The sequence below is a fragment of the Orbicella franksi genome, chromosome 2 (assembly GCF_964199315.1).
Source record: "Orbicella franksi chromosome 2, jaOrbFran1.1, whole genome shotgun sequence".
In the NCBI taxonomy this organism is placed as follows: domain Eukaryota; kingdom Metazoa; phylum Cnidaria; class Anthozoa; order Scleractinia; family Merulinidae; genus Orbicella; species Orbicella franksi.
In genome coordinates, this window is record NC_138146.1 from 1,743,097 (window position 1) to 1,761,969 (window position 18,873).

The window sequence follows — 18,873 nt, forward strand, 5'->3', positions numbered from 1 at the left end:
GTCACACCCCGGAGTGTCACTCACGCAAGGGAAGAATTCATTATGGCGTCTGTGATTGTTCAAAGAGCGACGTCTAAGAAGCCTTTTAGACCAATAAACATCAAAACGTGGTAACAAATAATTCAATGTTTCAAAATGCAAGTGGTACAAAAAGGGGTACATTTTTGGGAAGAAATGCTTCTTGAATTCTGCTAGGAACAGAAAAGAAGTGGTGTCATCGTGGACCACAAGTGGACGAGGAAAAAATTTGGACCCATGGTCAGTGAAATTATATCTCAATTTAGGCCAGGGGAGACTGGGCACAGAGCTTTCCAGAGCAGGAGAGAAGTTTCCTGTAATTCAGGTGACGAGTGAGGGTGCCAGTTAAGGTGAAAAACGCTTGTTTTTTCATACTACACATTTTGGGGTGTTCCATCTCAGACATTTACAAATAAAAGGGTAATTGTGTTTGACAGATCGGTCAGTGGGTTATCTTGAAACAGTTTGGCGGTTTACTCTCGGTTTCTATCAACTGTATGGTTTGTGGGAATAAACAAACTAAATGCAATGATAATATGAATGAAAACATTTTATTTTATTTCATAACATAGCTAGGACCCTGCGCGCGCTCTGACTGGTCAAAAACCCAAGTCTAAGCCGTGTATTACACTGTCATAAAACACTCTGGACATTTGAGTACACTAGAGAAATGTAGAAAGCACTCACGCGCGGCTCGTGTTTTCTACATTTCCCTCGTGTTCTCAAATGCCCGTCGTGTTTTATCACAGTGTAATACACGGCATAGGCTTCTTTATTTGTTAAATAATATATATTTTTTTTCGATTAGAACGTTCCTCAACTTGGAACATATTTGTTCCCGGGATTTGTTCAAGGATGAATTCAGTGAGCTAACTAAAAATTGAATATTGAATAACTTTAATATTGAATCAATATGCTAAATTAAGGCCCGATCACGTCCTCAAACGTGATTTTGTTGTCAGCCTGCCACGCAATCTTTCCTCACGTGGGAGAGGTACGTGACAAACAAGATGAACGTTACTGACAACTAACCAAGTGTTCTTTAAAATAATGAGAAAGGCGACTGAGTTTGTACAAACTGAAATGAGGGGAATATGAACCAAAGAAATCAAACATTGAAATTTCGAGCTGATCGGCGCATTTTTAAAGTGTATTACCAAAATCAGTGTACAGTTCAGTAGTACTCTGTGTATGCTTCACCATTTGTACTTGTTAGGTAAATTATTTAGCCATTCTTCTTCTTCTGATGTGTTTTCTCTGCCCAGAACTTTGTTCCGCTGTGGAAAGCGACCAAATCTGTCCACGACTTCCTGAAAATGCAATACAAAACATACTCGATTATCAACTTGTCATTCGATTCATCTCCATTGGTCCAACACTCCAAATGTTCCTGGACAGAGTGTTCCAGGCCTCCGGATTGAACGCGAATGACCTCGGGCGTAACAGCAAACTTGAAGGTAGGACTGGGATGAAAAAGTTCGAGCCTTTCTTTCCCCAGTCGCCTTTCATTTTCGCGTCCGCCTCGCTCCTTTGAGAGATGACGTAAACACACCTTATGAAGACAGGCAAAGCGATATCCTCCTTTCCCAAAGGCTTCCTCTTCAGTACCTTTGGTATCATTCCCTAGCTGAGTAAAAAGCTGAACGCTAAGTTCCTGCAAAGGACGGAGATAGTTAACAATTTAATCAACATTTTGAAGGGCACGTCGGGAAACTGACGCTGAGACACCATCTGCTTTAGAAAAATGGAAAATCTTTTCAAGGATTCATTTCATCAAACCAAGAACCAGAAGAAAAAGAATCGGTCTTGACATGTCTCCATAGTTTTATGAAGGATCTGTGAGAATTCGAATAGAAACACCTTTGAAAATTTAAATATACGATTTAGACTGAGGCATTGAGCTACTGTTATTCAAGGGTGGGGCATTTGCACTTTTCTCAAGGCCCCACCATGGAGCCAGCTGCCTCACGGTTGGACATTTGCCAAATTTAGAAAACAAAATGTCAAATGCCCGTCAAATGCCCGCGGGGGGGAGGGGGGGGGGGCGAGGAGGATGAGTGGGATTGGCATTACTTTTAGAACGACAAAACGTGATTTCCACCTCACGGCTTTTTTAAATGAATGTCTCGTGTACCTGTTTCCCTCTATCCTCACTGTGTTCGAGTGGAAGATAAAGAAAAAGTCTTGCAGCAGGGCTGAACTTCAAGTGGTCGTGAGTCTCACGTTGTATGAACTTTCAAAAGAGAAAAAAGTAAAACAGATTAAGAAACAATGACAAAGTGCGTGTCATTGGTAAGTGTGTGGTTGAAAATGAAAATGATTGAAACGAACAGCTATATAAGCAGGGCCGTACGCTCCTAACAGGTAAACCGAGGCACTTGCCTCACTCATTGGTTTTCAGTTTTGTTGTTTTTAGTCATCATAAACACTTTAATACCTAGGAAAAGAATGAAGCATAGACATTACCACAATCACAAGTTTTTCTGGCTACGCTCCTTCTAAAACTTGAGTGCAATGTGAAAAGTACCTTGTATGACTTACCTTTTGGGCGAGCTCTTGACAGTAAAGATCCCTTGATGTAGCCACAGGGCTACCCTGGAGTAACCAAAACAATATTAATTCACCTAGTGGGACACTTCAAGACGCATTTTGATTGGATAGACAACTCTTTCTATAACTTTCCCGGTTTGACTTTTTCTTTGACGTTAAATCGGTTCCTACCTCTTTCCATCCTACCTTTGTTCGTGCACTCGTTCGTTTGGTAATTCATTCGATTGTTCGTTCCCTCCCTCGTGAGTCTATACGTTCGAGAATACATTCCTTCGTAAGTGTGTACTTTCATTCGTTTATTGGCACGTCTGTCTGATCTTTTTCTTTTTACGCCACGAAACTTTGGAATGACCTACCTTTTTATACCAAACAGTCTGAGAGCATAGCGATTTTTAAAAAGAACCTTAAAACATTTCTTTTTAACCTAGTCATAGATTTTAATAATTGCATCTTTTAGTTAGGTTTTTATTCTTTTTAATCATATGCAATTGTAAGCACATTGAGAATTCTAAATGCGCAATAAGAACCTTCTTTTTCATTATTATATTTTGTTTGTGCGTGCGCATATTGGTGCGTTCATTCGTTTTTTCATTTGTTCGTGCGTTCGTTCGCTCGCTCGCTCGCTGGTTGGTTGGTTGGTTCACTCTTTCGTTCGTTCGTTCGTTCGTTTGTTCGCTCTTTCGTTCGTTTGTTCGTTTGCTCGCTCGTTCGTTTGTTCGCTCGTTCGCTCGTTCGTTCTTTCGTTCGTTCGTTCGTTCGTTCGTTCGTTCGTTCGTTTGTTTGTTGATTGGCATGGTAGCTCGTTCGTAAATTTCTCCATTCGCTCATTTGTTCGCACGTGTATGCTATCATACTTTCGTTCGTTCGTTGAGTTAGTGATACGTTCGTTTGGTTAGTATATAACTAATATAAGTCGGTTGGTCACCTGATATTTGCCACAAACCTTGTATAGAGTGCGAAGGAACTGATCCTGTAAAATAATCAATGCTAGAGTTGCTTTGGGATCATTTTCCCAATGTTTTAGCTCGTCGTTTCTTGCTTTCTCAACCTGTAAAGAAAACGAACGGGTGTATTCAGGTTTTCCGCAAGCTAAGAGGTAAAGGTTACATTAAGTAGCATTTGCACGTGACCATTTCAAACCCAGCCACACCCACACGTCCCTCAATTTTCATGGGATGTAGTCATATCGCCAAAATTAAAAATTGCCAATCCTTCTGAGGTTCTATCAGATATAAGATCCTATAAGAGCTCGATAGAGCACCATTGGATTTCCAAGCTTTTTTAAATATCAAAAATAGGTCCTGGATAATAGAAATCACTTGCTCAATTTCTTTCCTCATGGCTCCTCATGGCTCCCCTTGCACGCTTTTTTCAGCAGTTTTTGCTGTGCAGGAACTTTTTTCCAAATTGCCCACCCCCCACCCCCCCCTTCAAAAAATAATGGTCCGTCCCTTATTTATTGAATGGTTAGTGACAGTGATATTCCCTGATTTTCAGATCCCTTGTGGTAGGAAAAATATTTGAAGGATAATAAACACCATAACCCCATTAACAAAAAAGACACTCTGGAGCTGAAACGATGTAAACAGAAATGAATTTAGCACCTCTTTTGCCTGATGAGGATAAAAACTTTGGTGGCTCTTTAGTTTTTGATTTTAGAATTTGATGACGTTACGTGAAAGCGCTCAACATGTGTGTACATTCTGAGCGTAGCGTTGCGTGACAAATAGAGGACCAGAACTGTGAAGTCTTCACTGACCAACGTTCCAAACTTGTCTCGTAATCCTTGCGCGGCTTCCTCTCCACCTCCGAACCAGCGTGGTCTCTTTGAACGATCACCACCTCCAAGCCAGTAGTTTAACACATCATTTGCTTCTTTGTATGACATTGTGAACTAAAATAAACGAAATAAAACCAACCTCAGCACCGGTGAACACCCAACCTTCCCATCATGCTCTGCGTGTACATTTTCTACGGCATGGTATACTATGAAAAATCCCATTTGTCACTTGCATTTTCTTGGTATACACACTCGCCTAAAGGCTGGTGTGTATAGCGGTGAAAATACAAGTGACTCGTGGGATATTCCACAGTATACCATTTCAAAGTGTTGCATAACTAGTGTGATCCTGCAAAAACCTGTGGCGAGTTGGGGCGAGTTCAATTTTCACGGAAAATAAAACTATTCGTGACAAATTTATGCAAATGGCTGCCGCAAGAACTTACTTTTGCATACCCTCAAACGAATCAATTTTAACGCCTTTTTCGTAGAACAGAAAAGAAAACGCACAGTGATAGTAATGCATTTCACTAATTGACGTTGACAAGTAATAACATCGAAAACTGCAGCAGGAGTTTAGCGCTGGTATACACACTCTATAACCGTTGTCTTATTTAATTAAGTCGCAATTATAACATAAAATTCAACATCAGTTGTTTCAAGAGGAAAGCATCGAAGCGTGAGTCATTTAGAACTAAGGATGAAGAATAAAGATTGCCTTTGGAAATTGACCTCGAGACACCCGTACGAAACCGAAACATTGACAAATAACATCTACATAATTAAAATGTGGAGGCCGAGTATACAAAAGGAATCGTAAATTCGTACTTTCAGCAGATGCTCGGAAACTGAGAAAGTTCTCTGAATTACTACGAGGCAAAGTCTACAAAAAGTCTTTTAGATTCTAGTTTTCATATAATTAACGATATCTGGGGCGACGTTTGTTGCTGAAAACGAGAAAACCAGTCGCTTTTATTAAAACAAAATGAAACGGGCACCGAGTCTCAAGTTGCCAGCCGCTTCCAAAAGATTTATTTCGGATTTTTAAAGCAACAAATTTAGCACCTTTAATGGCAAGAATTTCTTATCACCTTACCGGGTTTTTTTCGAAGTCGTTGTAACTCCAAGAAAACCGTTTTCTGCTTGAGATATATATGTAGTAACAAATCAAACAAGACAGCTGAACGACTTTATGTAAATTCGCGCGATAGTCACGCAAACAAGGTCACAACCGGGGGTGTCACTCAGGCTAGTCAATAATTCAATATGGCGTCTGTGATTGTCCAAAGAGCGACGTTTGTGAAGCCTTTTAAGCCAATAAACCTCAAAACGTGGTGAGTAATAAAACGAATATTGTGTATGAATCGTAAATTTATCTTTTACTGACGTGGGATTTTTAATAAGTTCATCTGTCAACGACTGTAAGTTGACCAAGGTCGAAATATCATAAGCTGAAATAAAGTGTAAGCTGCTAAATAACTGACCTGGAGACGACAAGTTAGTCTCAATATTGTGTTTGTTCATCAAGATACTTAAAGGCCTAGCCAGACACAAGCCCACCATTGCATGTAATATTGCATACAGTGCCTAAATCGCATTCACACCAATCAATTTGCGGTGGCAAAAATCTCATTCTTCTTCTGCATTATTCATGGGCAAACGCACAAGTAAAAAGTGTTACAAACAGTAACATCATTATAACAATGGAAAAAATCTGCTGCTTTACTGTAAAATTATTAAATAAGACTCGGGTTGTACTGAAGCGTAGAACACTGGAACGCTGGAACGCCGGAACGCCGGAACGCCGGAACGCCGGAACGCCGGAACGCCGGAACGCCGGAACGCCGGAGCGCCGGAACGCCGGAATGCCGGAACGCCGGAATACTTAAACCCAAAATGCAGGAATAATGAAACCCAGAGCACAAAATTACTAAAACCCAGAACGCATAAAAAATCCTAAATGCAGGATCACCAAAACCTGGAATGTCAAAAAACAAACAAAAATCAATCAATAAATAAATGAAACCGTTTGGAATACTAAAGCCAGGACACACAGAAACAAATTCCTGGATTTCCTGAGGTTAGCTCAATTTTAGGCAAAGGCAATGCATTGGTCGGCAGTTACAAACTCATGCATTTTGCGATCAGAATTCAACGGAATTATGGAAACTATTTCACAGTGTATTCCCACACAAAAACTGTATCAAATTTGTGTTATGTAAGGTTTTCCTTGCCAACGTCACAAAATAAAATGCCATACCAAACACTCAACAAGGTCTAATGATTGTTCAGTGGAGATCTCCACAGCTATAACACCCAGGTTTTCAGGATCTAATATTAAAAGCATTTAAAGCCCTACACTGGACTGAAACCTAAAATCTTTGTTTTCATTTTGGTAGATGACAAGTTGCTAGCTAAAACAACTGCTAACCTTTTCTTCTCCAGGCTTTAGGGACTGAAACTGGCTAACATGATTGGCAAAACAATGATTAATTAGCAAATCTTTTACCTTTGTACCTCTTAAATGAAAAGAAACAAACTAAATGAGAACAAAACTCACCTTGTGGAAGTGCCTTCCATCTCTTGATGAAAGCACACCTGACTACAGTAGATGCATTATCATAATTATATTTTGGTGGGAAGACATCAGCACGTGTGCACAATTTGTCCTGCTGGAAGCAGGTGCTTTATTATTCCTGGAACTATGTTTTTTTCCATGTTCCAGGTTTGAACGGCTTCTTATTTGTTCCTGGTTTTATTAATTTTGTGTTCCTGGTTTTATTACTCCACCGTTTAGGATTTTTTTAAGCGTTCCAGGTTTTAGTAATTTTGTGTTCTGCGTTTTAGTATTTCCAACAGTCTTGGTTTAAGTGTTCCAGTGTTCCAGTGTTCTGGTGTTCCAGTGTTCTGGTATTCCAGTGTTCCTGCATTCCAGCGTTCCAGTGTTCCAGCATTCTGGTGTTCTGGCATTCTGGCGTTCCACCATTCTGGGTTTCAGTACAAGCCAATAAGCATCAGTGCTGTTTTACAAATTATTACTTTCATCGTTTTTCAGGGTGAATACATGTGGCAGTGCTATAAGAGTGATTTCAAGGTCCCTATGTTCTGGTGATGTCTCCGATCAGTGGAAAAATGTTCTTGATTACTGGTTTAGTCCAGGAGCAGAGAAGAAGTGGTTTCATGGTGGACCACAAGTGGATGAGGAAATGCGTCAAAAATTTGGATCCATGGTTAGTAAAATAATATTAAAATTTAGTTTGTATACTTTTTGCCAAATTCAGGGCAGGGGAGAGTGGGCACAGTCACCTTTTCTGAGGGGGAGGAGGACTCCCTGTAGGTGCTGGTAAGGTAGCCTGCGTAGCTGGCAGGATTCGCGAGTGAGCGATATTTGGCAGCAGAGCCGCCAGTCCTTTTTCCTCGTGGCCTACAAGGAAATTTGCAAGCCATGACTCGACTCCTCACCAAACCCCTCACAGCTTCATTGCTCACGTTCATGGCTTCGCCACCAAAACAAAAACACTCACGTGTGAAATCCCACCAGCTACACAGGCTATTGGTAAGGGTGCCAGTTGGTGTGAAATTTATTTTATGGAAAAAGGGATGTTTTTGGGATTCATTTGAGCCGGGGCAAGGGATACCTCTATTATTAAAGGGAATTTTGACGAAAATTTTACAGAACAATGGAATTCAATAGAGAACAAGGTAGAAAAAGTAAGAACATTTTCAAGCAATAATCTTGCTGGCACTTTTGTGTGGGGACCTTCTCTGAGAAAATAAATTTGCAGGCTAAAAATACAAAAATTTATCAGCTGGAACAATTTATCCCATCAAATGATTCAGTTTTTTTCTGTTGACTGCGAAAATTAAACTTGGCTTATCTATTTCAGGTTGAAAAAGCTGTCCAAGGAGAGATGAAGGAGTGGGAGCTGGAACCTAAACCATCATTAGCATTAGTTCTACTCACGGATCAATTTACCAGAAGTATTTACAGGGTATGTTGAATAAAATGAGGAGTTAAAAAGAGCATCAATGATTGTTAAATATTGTAAGATATATTTATTAAAACAAACAATATGCAAACAAATGTTCAACACTATCATGTTAGGACCACAGAAAAGACTAATCTCTTGAGGGTTGTACTCAACAGTAAGCTAAAATTTGATGATCGTGTATCGAGTATTTGCCGCAAAGTGAGTGCTCAAATAAATGCCCTTAATAGACTGAAAAACATTTTACCACTTAAAAGTCATGGAGATATTTTGCAGCCAAGAAATGGAATGAACTATCAAATGACATTAGAATAAAAGTAGGCACCAATGAAATAGTAAACAGAATTAGATCGCTAAAATTTCGGGGATTAGTAAATTTGCGACATTAGTTTTAATAGTATTTTGACTGCAGTGGTAATATTGTAATAATAGTTTTGAATAGTTTTAATCAGTATTTAATTTGTGATTTTACCTGATGAATTGTGATATTAGCATTGTTTAGTTGTTAGGTTTTCATTAGTTATTAGGTGGAATACCTGTAAACTACCTCTCAAGCTAAGTGTATATCCACGTTAAATAAAGCATTCATTCATTCATTCATTCATTCGTCAATTAATGAAATTTAAATTAATTAATATTAATTATTGGCTCTGTTAAATTGAAACTCTCCAAAATTCAGAGACTTTTCTAGGGTGCAGGACATTGAAAGTGGTCCCTTTCATTGCTTCAATATCGGGGGAGGCCCAGAAGATTATCAGCTTTCAAAAACAAAAGGCTGGGGAGGGGGAACAGCCTTCTGGCCCTTCCCCTATGGTGTATAACAGTCCTAGCTCTGTCATAAGACAGCAATTTATTTCAACGGGAGAAAATGGGTAAATTCATAAATTATAGCAGTTATATGATTGAATACATCATACACTTCTTTCAAACAGAATACTGCCAAAGCATTTGCCGGCGACACCAGAGCCAGAGTCATTTCACGAAAGGTGGGTCACTTTGTGTAATTATGCAGGTTCTGATAACCAGATTTTGTCAGAAAGAAGATGTATTACAGTTCATATGGCAGCAAATGACTTCTCACTGTCTTTCATCTGTAATTGATTGGACTTTAATGGATCAATGAATATTAATTTTGTTTAAGAAATCAGGAATTGGTGAAAGGTCTTCTATTTTGTGATTGAAGTTGTTAATTTTTACCTTCCTTTAGTATACATGTAACTTCGCAGGTTTTGATTCTATGGCGATTTCTAATGTAGACCTACATACCAAATTTGTCTTAGGAGCCATGTCGTCCCTCATAGAGTTTAGTCCTCATTAATCCCTCACAACATTTGTGCACATGCATATATATGATATATGCCGATGTACTGAACTAGAAAAATACTAATGATTTATAATTTGTTAATGTTATTACTTCACACATTTTAGTTTCTTGAAGGAAAAACTCACAATCATTTGGATCTAGCTTATAATGAAAGAGTCTTCATCTATTTGCCATTTGAACACAGTGAGGACAAGGAAGATCAGGTTAGTGGGAATACACTGTGCAGAAGACTGGAAGTCTTTTTGGTCGTAAAAGATTCTTAACAAATAACAGACATGTTCTCAGCATGATTCCAGCAGGGATTGTGTCAGATTTGTTATTCATTCTGGACTTTTTCTTTTTGTAAATCCTGCTGAGAATTTCACCAACAGGACTAATTTCTAAATTTGTGAAGGAAATGGTGTCTATTTCCAAGAAATCAAATTCAACCCACAACTCAAGTTTCTGTTAATTAAATTTAGAGACCATAAATGTTAATATTCTTTTAGGAACTGTCAGTGGGTTTAATGTCCAAGCTGGTAGAAGACTTCAAGGGTACAGATCATGCAGAAAATTCCCAGGCAGTTCTGGAGTTTGCCACAAGACACAAGGTAAAGCATCTCTGCTGATTGAAAACTTAACCCTAAGTGATTCAGTGATAATCAATGAGACGACAAGAAAATCAGTTCAATTCTAGTTTTGTGAAGGAGGAGGCGAGCGGTGTGCTGTAAGGTGGGACGGAGGGGGGGGGGGTGGGTGGTGGGGAATACTAGCTCTTTTAGTGCTTATTGATGATGTTCTCACAGATAAGGGAAGATCTGAAATTAATGAAATAATAATAATAATTATAAAAAATTCTCCTCTTCACAGGAAGTCATAGACAAGTTTGGAAGATACCCTCAGCGGAACAAACCACTTGGAAGAGAAAACACACCTGAGGAAGAAGAATTCCTTAACAACACTCCAGATCGTTATAAATGGTAAAACCAGCCAGCCGCGAATACTTGGCATATACAACACAAGCACCAGTTGCGTAGACTGGGGGGGTGGGCACAAGAAGAATATGTCTTTGTTGCATGTTGCGATCCTTATGCAACAAGGCTCACACTACATGTAAGCCCCACTGCAAACCAAGGCAGTGTAAGCCCTCATTCCATCTAATAGTAAAACACACTACTATAGACACCTTGCCTTTGGATGCTTGTTTCGCAAAGATACCTTGTCATAATGATAAGGATAGAGTCAGTTAAGACCTTGAGACTTGAATGTTTTAGCATTTTTACACGACTATATTTGCAATATCATTTTATTTAAACGATTATATAGAATTTTTTACATACAAGCTTACCTATATTTATTAAAATGGTAGTAAATAAATTGGTGGAAAATAGTGTTCTTTTGCCTTTTTTCTCGTTGTAAAAGTGTCCAAAAGCATATCATTCAGAGATTGGCAGCTGACTTGCTGAAAGAGCATAGGAGTGAGACAAAACACCAGGCTTTTTTCAGTCTCTGTCCTGTTGTTTCACTTGACAATTTGTAAAGCTGGTAAATGTGTATTTTGGGAAGGGAAGTAAAATTCACTTCTTTTGATCTCCAACTTGGCAATTATTAACAAATTAACAAGGCAAATGGTCAGATACTGGGGACAGGGGGGGGGGTACTCAACATTCACGAGGTTCTGAAATAGCTGCCCACTACTGACTTTGCGCTAGTGAATAGCGAAAAGTCAGGAGCGGTTCTAGTTTTAATCCAAGCCAACTTAACCGCAGGGTAAAAAATGATTTGATGCTTCTTGTCAAGAAACGTGTTAAAGACAGCATCTACCTGTCAACGGAATCACTCCGAAAACAAAAGGGTAATCAAAAACCTCTCAATTTCCTGGAAACATTTATAGCGCTAATCCACTGCACTCAGACTTCTATATTTAACAAATTGAGGTCAGTTTTTTATGCATCTGCCCTCTTATTGATGATAAATTGCGTCATAACATTGACGTAAACTTTGACAATGTTGTGATGAAATTTATCATCAATAAGAGGACAGACGCATAAAAAACTGGCGTCAATTTGTTTTTTACAATAACAAGACCCCAAAGTGGTCAAATGCCGGGAATAAATAAGGGGAAAAGACGCCGTAAACTTGCCGTAAACAAAGATAAGTGAGCTTTTCTCGCTTTTTGATTGGCTACTTAAAAAGGTCCATAAAATCTCATTGGCTAAAAAGTTGACAGTTTGACTGAAAATTGAACTTGAAAGCTTGCATAAATTAAAATCCGTCTGTACTCTTATTAATGATAAAAATGAACTAATCAGCCCGTGAGAAATTAGACAGTTATTGTAAAAAAAAGCAATTCGCGATAGCTTTTTCACTATCAAAACTGGAAAACAGCCGGGTTTTTCGCTTTCAACTGAGCCTTATTGTTTTTTTAATAATGGTAATAGGACTGAGTGGAGTCCAATTCGGTCTGTAATCATACGAGTGATTAACAAAATCGGACGACCGCGAAGCGGGAGTCCGATTTGTTAATCACGAGTATGATTACAGACTGAATTGGACGACGCGAAGCCCTGTTACCAATTAATCAAAACTATGACAAAATTCGAGAAACGAACAAACCATCGATTGAGCGCTGAACGATTAAACGTCGTTATGAATGCTGAAAACACAGCAGTTTACTCAACAAGGTGCATCGCAACGGCACGCGCAAAATGACGCGCCCTGTCCAGTTACAAGCATGACACGTACACTGTCCAATTAATGCTCAAATCGGGCTGCTGATAGCCAATCACGTTCGAGAATTTTGTTATAGTTTTGATTAACCGTGAAATTGTTCACACGGAAATGTTTCCGTTTATAAATTAACGCCTAACAAAGCGGGGAAAACACTGCTACGGTTCAGTCCCACTTCAAATCACGAGAGTTTCATACCCAATTGTCGTCTGGCTAAAACCGAAAATCGAAACAGTTACCTTTTCAAAATTATGCGTGGCATCTTTGGAAATACCTCTGGTATCTAACAAACACGGATCTGACAGCGCTCTCTACATTCAAGGGCTGATTGCTCGTTGTAAATTTTCTCTACAGCTACCAAAAATTTATTTATTTCCTATTTAAGGTCAAAAGAAACTCGCTACAGTCGACCCCTGATAACTTTGATAACTCGAACTCTCACTAATTGGAACCTCGCTCTAACTCAAACCAAAATTGATTTGCCCTGGATTTTCGTCATACATTTACTGCAATTTTACCCCCGCGATAACTGACTATGTAACTGGAACCTCCTGCTAACTTTAATTAATTTTCGTTTCCCTTTCGGTTATTTTCTATATCATTTGACCTTCAATAACTCGAGCCATGTTGGTCAACATGTGACAGCTCAAAACAATCAGTACTGTCGTCCCGGCAAAACATTGAAACTACTATTCGCATAAAGTCCATGAACTCTGTAGCAGTGGCTCATCGTTGTTCCCTTTGAAACCCGTAAAGTTCATAGTAAATGGACTTCCGATCTCCTGTTGTTGTGCTTGGCTTTGTTCTGTTTCACGTTACGTCTATAATTAAATTTGATTAAAATAAACACGGTATGAATAGAAACACGAAAGTAGAAATATGGTAAACACCGTTTTTTCTTATTGTCGGTCCTTTGTTCTCAACCCCTGATAACTTGAACTTCCAATAACTCGAACCTTTTTCAATTTTCCATGAAAGTTCGAGATATCGGGAGGCGACTGTACATCGCCTGAGGGACCAGTCACAGACAAAGTCAATAGTTCTTCTTATTACAATGGCTAAGCTTAGTTTTTCTTGTGCAATTGTTTTCAATAAACCCCGACTACTCAAGCCTAATATAAATTAATCATGTCATTTTGAGCAGAGAATATTTTTCTTTAGTAGTGTGCCAAGGTCCATGTTAACACCAGTTTCAAAATATCATGAACAGGATCCTCAAACTACAAAGTCAAAATATACATGCATTAGTCATGAATACATGAACAAGTGGAAAAGGCATTTTCTATATACATGATTAGCTTTTATAACATAACTAAAGCAAAGCGCGCGCTCTGATTGGTTAATTTCGCGTCTACTATTTGCCCATGGGTGTATGCTGCTGACGTGTGTGCTAATGTTTACAAAGCAAATCTTTTGACAGACATTGTTTGCAAAGTAATGGCCGACGTTCTTCTGCCAGAAATGCGAAACTGTCTTCACAGTTGTCTGAAGATGAAACTTTATCGAGTTACTGGTGTGCAGTCGGTTGTCATGAATGAATTTTCGCGCGCTTGTTTTCTCGTGTCATGTAAGACTACACGAACATTTTTTTTTGTGATGTAGCTCAATAAAAGGACTTCCGTTGTTCCAATGTCTCAATGTTATGTTATAAAACAAATGGTAAACGCCATAGCGTGCACTATTGAGTTATGGATGCACGCGGGAGGTTTGCTAAGCACTCAAGAAGTTAGAGTCGCACTCGACTATCGCCTCGTGCGACTCTTACGCTTCTTTCGTGCTTAGCAGCCTCCCGCGTGCATCCATAACTCAATAGTGCACGCTATGGCGTTTACCATTTGTTAATTACTGGTGTTTTTAACATAACAAATGAACATAATTATTTGTGTCCAAGAAACACCCATTTTCCCAAGTGTGACCCATTTTTCCAAGTGTGACAACTTTCAAACCTGTGACCCATTTTTCTAAGTGTGACCTTTTTTTCCAAGTTTGACAATTTTTTCCAAGCGTGACTTCCTTTTTCCAAGGTGTGAGCCATATTTCCGAATGTTACCCACTTTTCCAAATGTGACCCATTTTTCCAAGTGTGACCCATTTATCCAAGTGTGCCTCTTTTCTCTAAGTGTGACCCATTTTTCCAAGTTTGACACTTTTTTCCAAGTATGACCCCTTTTCTCCCCAAGGTGACCAAATTTTCAAAATGTGAACCAGCTTTCCAGGTGTGACACTCTCTTTGTGACCCATTCTTCCAAGTGTGACCCATTTTTCGAACTTTGACCCTTTTTTCCCAGGGTGACCCATTTTTCGAAGGAAGACTAATTTTCTCAAGGGTGACCCATTTTTTACAAGTGTGAACCATTTTTACAATTCTGACCCATTTTTACAAGTTTGACCCGTTTTTCCAAGTGTTACCGACTTTTCCCAGCGTGAACCAGTTTTCTAAGCTTGACCTCTTTATCGAAATGTGACCCGTTATTCCCAGTGTGACCCATAATTTCAATTGTGACGTATTTTTCATGTGTGTCCCATTTGTTCAAGTTTGAACAACATCTTCAAGTGTGATAATTTTTTTTAAATGTCACCCATTTTTCCAAATGCGATCCATTTTTGTAAGTGCGACTCTTTTTCCAAGTCTGATCCGTCTTGCAAGTTTGACCGACTTTTCTAAGTCTGAACCTTTTTCTAAGTTTGGCCCTTATTTCAAAAAATGACCCTTTATTCAGAGTGTGAGCCATTTTTTCAACTGTGACGTATTTTCCAAGTGTGTTCCATTCTTCCAAGTTTAACCCATTTTTTCAAGAGTGATCAATTTTTTCAACTGTAAAAATTTTTCAAACGTAACACATATTTTCCATCTTGACCGACTTTCCAAGTGTCACTCATTTTTCAAGGTCTAACACTTTTTCCAAGTCTGACCCATTATTAAATTTATGACCAATTTTTACAAGTGTAACCCATTTTCCAGCTGTAACAATTTTTCCACGAGTGCCAAATTTTTCCAACTGTGGCGCATTTTTCCAAGTGTGGCTCATTTTTCCAAGTGTGGTGCATTTTTCCAAGTGTGCCAAGTGTGGCGCATTTTTCCAAGTGTGATGCATTTTTTCAAGTGTGGCGCATTTTTCCCAGTGTAGCGCATTTTCCAAGTGTACCGCATTTTTCAAAGTGTGGCGCATTTTTGCAAGTGTGAAGCATTTTTCCAAGTGTGGCGCATTTTTCCAAATGTGGCGCATTTTTCCAAGTGTCCCGCATTTTTCCCAATAAGCCGCATTTTTCTAAGTGTGCCACATTTTTTCAAGTGTGTCGCATTTTTTCAAGTGTGCCCCATTTTTCGAATTGTGGCGCATTTTTTCCAAGTGTGCCAAATTTATCCAAATAAGCCGCATTTTTCCAAATGTGCCACAGTTTTCCAAGTGTGCCGCATATTTTCAAGTGTGCCCCATTTTTCGAATTGTGGCGCATTTTTCAAAGTGTGGCACATTTTTCCAAGTGTGGTGCATTTTTCCAAGTGTGCCAAGTGTGCCGCATTTTTCCAAGTGTGCCGCATTTTTCCAAATAAGCCGCAGTTTTCCAAATGTGCTAAATTTTTCCAAGTGTGCCGCATTTTTGCAAGCGTGCCCCATTTTTCGAATTATGGCGCATTTTCCCAAGTGTGGCGCATTTTTCCAGATGTGCCACATTTTTCCAAGTGTGCCGCATTTTGTCAAGTGTTCCCCATTTTTCGAATTGTGGCGCATTTTTCCAAGTGTGGCACATTTTTCTAAGTGTGGTGCATTTTTCCAAGTGTGCCAAATATGGCGCATTTTTCCAAGTGTGGCGCATTTTTCCAAGTGTGGCGCATTTTTCCAAGTGTGGTACATTTTTTCAAAAGTGGCGCATTTTTTCAACTGTGGCGCATTTTCACAAGTGTGGCGCACTTCTACAAGTGTGGTGCATTTTTGTAAGTGTGGCGCATTTTTCCAAGTGTGCCGCATTTTTAAAACGAGCCGCATTTTTTCAACTGTGCCACATTTTTCCAAGTGTGGCGCATTTTTCCAAGTGTGGCGCATTTTTTAAATTGGGGCACATTTTTCCAAGTGTTATGCATTTTTTCAAGTGTGGTGCATTTTTCCATGTGTAGCGCATTTTCCAAGTGTGCGCATTTTTCCAAGTGTTCCGCATTTTTCCAAATAAACCGCATTTTTCCAAATGTGCCACATTTTTTCAAGTGTGCCCCATTTTTTCAAATGTACCCCATTTTTGGAATTGTGGCGCATTTTTCCAAGTCTGCCAAATTTCTCCAAATCAGCCGCATTTTTCCAAATGTGCCGCATATTTTCAAGTGTGCCCCATTTTTCGAATTGTGGCGCATTTTGCAAAGTGTGGCACATTTTTCCTAGTGTGGTGCATTTTTCCAAGTGTGCCAGGTGTGGCGCATTTTTCCAAGTGAGACGCATTTTTCCAAGTGTGCCGCATTTTTTCAAGTGTGGCGCATTTTTCCAAGTGTGCCGCAATTTTCCAAGTGTGCCGCATTTTTCCAAATGTGCCGCATTTTTCCAAATAAGCCGCACTTTTTCAAATAAGCCGCATTTTTTCAAGTGTGCCGCATTTTTCCAAATGCGCCCCATTTTTCGAATTGTGGCACATTTTTCCAAGCGTGGCACATTTTTCCAAGTGTGGTGCATTTTTCCAAGTGTGGCGCATTTCTCCAAGTGTGGTGCATTGTTCCAAGTGTGGCGCATTTCTCCAAGTGTGGTGCATTTTTCCAAGTGTGGTGCATTTTTCAAATTGTGGCGCATTTTTCCAAGTGTGCCAATTGTGGTGCATTTTTCCAAGTGTTGCGCATTTCTCCAAGTGTGGCGCATTTTTCCAACAGTGACACATTTTTCCAAGTGTGGTGCATTTTTCAACAGTGGCGCATTTTTCCAAGTGCGGCATATTTTTCCGAGTGTGGCGCATTTTTTCAAGTGTGGTGCATTTTTCCAACAGTGGCGTATTTTTTTACAAGTGTGGCGCATTTTTCCAAGTGTGCCGCATTTTTCCAAATAGGCTGCATTTTTCGAAATGTGCTACATTTTACCAAGTGTCCCGCATTTTTCCAAGTGTGGGACATTTTTTCAAGTGTGGTGCATTTTTTCAAGTGTGGCGCATTTTTCCAAGTGTGGCGCATTTTTTGAAGTGTGGCGCATTTTTCCAAGTGTGGTGCATTTTTCCAAGTGTTCCGCATTTCTCCAAATGACCCGCATTTTTCCAAATATGCCACATCTTTCCAAGTGTGCGGCCTTTTTTTAAAGTGTGCTGCCTTTTTCCAATTGTGGCGCATTTTTCCAAGTGTGGCACAATTTTCTAAGTACGGGGCATTTTTCCAAGTGTGCTGCATTTTTCCGAGTGTGGCACATTTTCCCAAGTGTGGCGTATTTTTGCAAGTGTGGCACATTTTTCCAAGTGTGGTGCATTTTTGCAAGTGTGGCGCATTTTTCTAAGTGTGGCGCATTTCTTCAAGTGTGGTGCATTTTTCTAAGCATGGCACATTTTTTCAAGTTTGCCGCATTTTTCCAAATGAGCCGCATTTTTCCAAATGTGCCACATTTTTCAAGTGTGCTGCATTTTTTCAAATGTGCCGTATTTTTCCTATTGTGGCGCATTTTATCAAGTGTTGCGTATTTTTCCAAGTGTGGCGTAATTTGGAAGGTGTGGCGCATTTTTTCAAGTGTGGCCCATGTTTTAAAGTGTGGCGCATTTTTCAAAGTGTGGCGCATTTTTCTTAGTGTGACGCTTTTTTCTAAGTGTGGCGCATTTTTTCAAGTGTGGTGCTTTTTTCCAAGTGTTCCGCATTTCTCCAAATGACCCGCATTTTTCCAAATATGCCACATCTTTCCAAGTGTGCGGCATTTTTTAAAGTGTACTGCCTTTTTCCAATTGTGGCGCATTTTTCCAAGTGTAGCACAATTTTCCAAGTACGGGGCATTTTTCCAAGTGTGCTGCATTTTTCCGAGTGTGGCACATTTTTCCAAGTGTGGCGTATTTTTGCAAGTGTGGCGTATTTTTGCAAGTGTGGCACATTTTTCCAAGTGTGGTGCATTTTTGCAAGTGTGGCGCATTTTTCTAAGTGTGGCGCATTTCTTCAAGTGTGGTGCATTTTTCTAAGCGTGGCACACTTTTTCAAGTTTGCCGCATTTTTCCAAATGAGCCGCATTTTTCCAAATATGCCACATTTTTCAAGTGTGCTGCATTTTTTCAAATGTGCCGTATTTTTCCTATTGTGGCGCATTTTATCAAGTGTTGCGTATTTTTCCAAGTGTGGCGTAATTTGGAAGGTGTGGCGCATTTTTTCAAGTGTGGCCCATGTTTTAAAGTGTGGCGCATTTTTCTTAGTGTGACGCTTTTTTCTAAGTGTGGCGCATTTTTTCAAGTTTGCCGCAATTTTTTGAAGTGTGGCGCTTTTGTTCATGTGCGGGGCATTTTTTTAACAGTGGGGAATTTTTCCAAGTGTGGCGCATTTTTCCAAGTATGGCGCATTTTTTCAATTG

The 18,873-nt window shown here is 39.5% G+C and overlaps 2 protein-coding genes across 3 annotated transcripts; one reads left to right on the forward strand and one right to left on the reverse strand.

Moving 5' to 3' along the window:
• Positions 1-15: 15 nt before the first annotated feature.
• Positions 16-5,539, reverse strand: LOC145475383 (uncharacterized). Of its 2 annotated transcripts, none has more exons than XM_081455260.1 (6): positions 5,445-5,539; positions 4,328-4,462; positions 3,512-3,616; positions 2,560-2,613; positions 2,153-2,251; positions 16-1,672 (listed from the first exon to the last, which is right to left on the reverse strand). In XM_081455260.1, the coding sequence occupies exons 2-6, from the start codon at positions 4,454-4,456 to the stop codon at positions 1,244-1,246; spliced, it is 816 nt and encodes a 271-aa protein (XP_081311386.1). In that variant the 5' UTR covers positions 4,457-4,462; positions 5,445-5,539; the 3' UTR covers positions 16-1,243. The 2 variants fall into 2 exon arrangements, with proteins under 2 accessions (XP_081311386.1, XP_081311387.1); XM_081455261.1 differs by having other exon boundaries at positions 16-1,328; positions 1,571-1,672; positions 4,328-5,483.
• A 30-nt stretch (positions 5,540-5,569) lies between these two features.
• LOC145475407 (uncharacterized) lies at positions 5,570-11,038 on the forward strand. The gene is made up of 7 exons (XM_081455262.1): positions 5,570-5,682; positions 7,404-7,578; positions 8,236-8,340; positions 9,270-9,323; positions 9,766-9,864; positions 10,150-10,251; positions 10,511-11,038. Exons 1-7 carry the CDS (start codon positions 5,615-5,617, stop codon positions 10,622-10,624), a joined length of 717 nt encoding a protein of 238 aa, XP_081311388.1. The 5' UTR covers positions 5,570-5,614; the 3' UTR covers positions 10,625-11,038.
• The last annotated feature ends 7,835 nt before the right edge of the window (positions 11,039-18,873 follow it).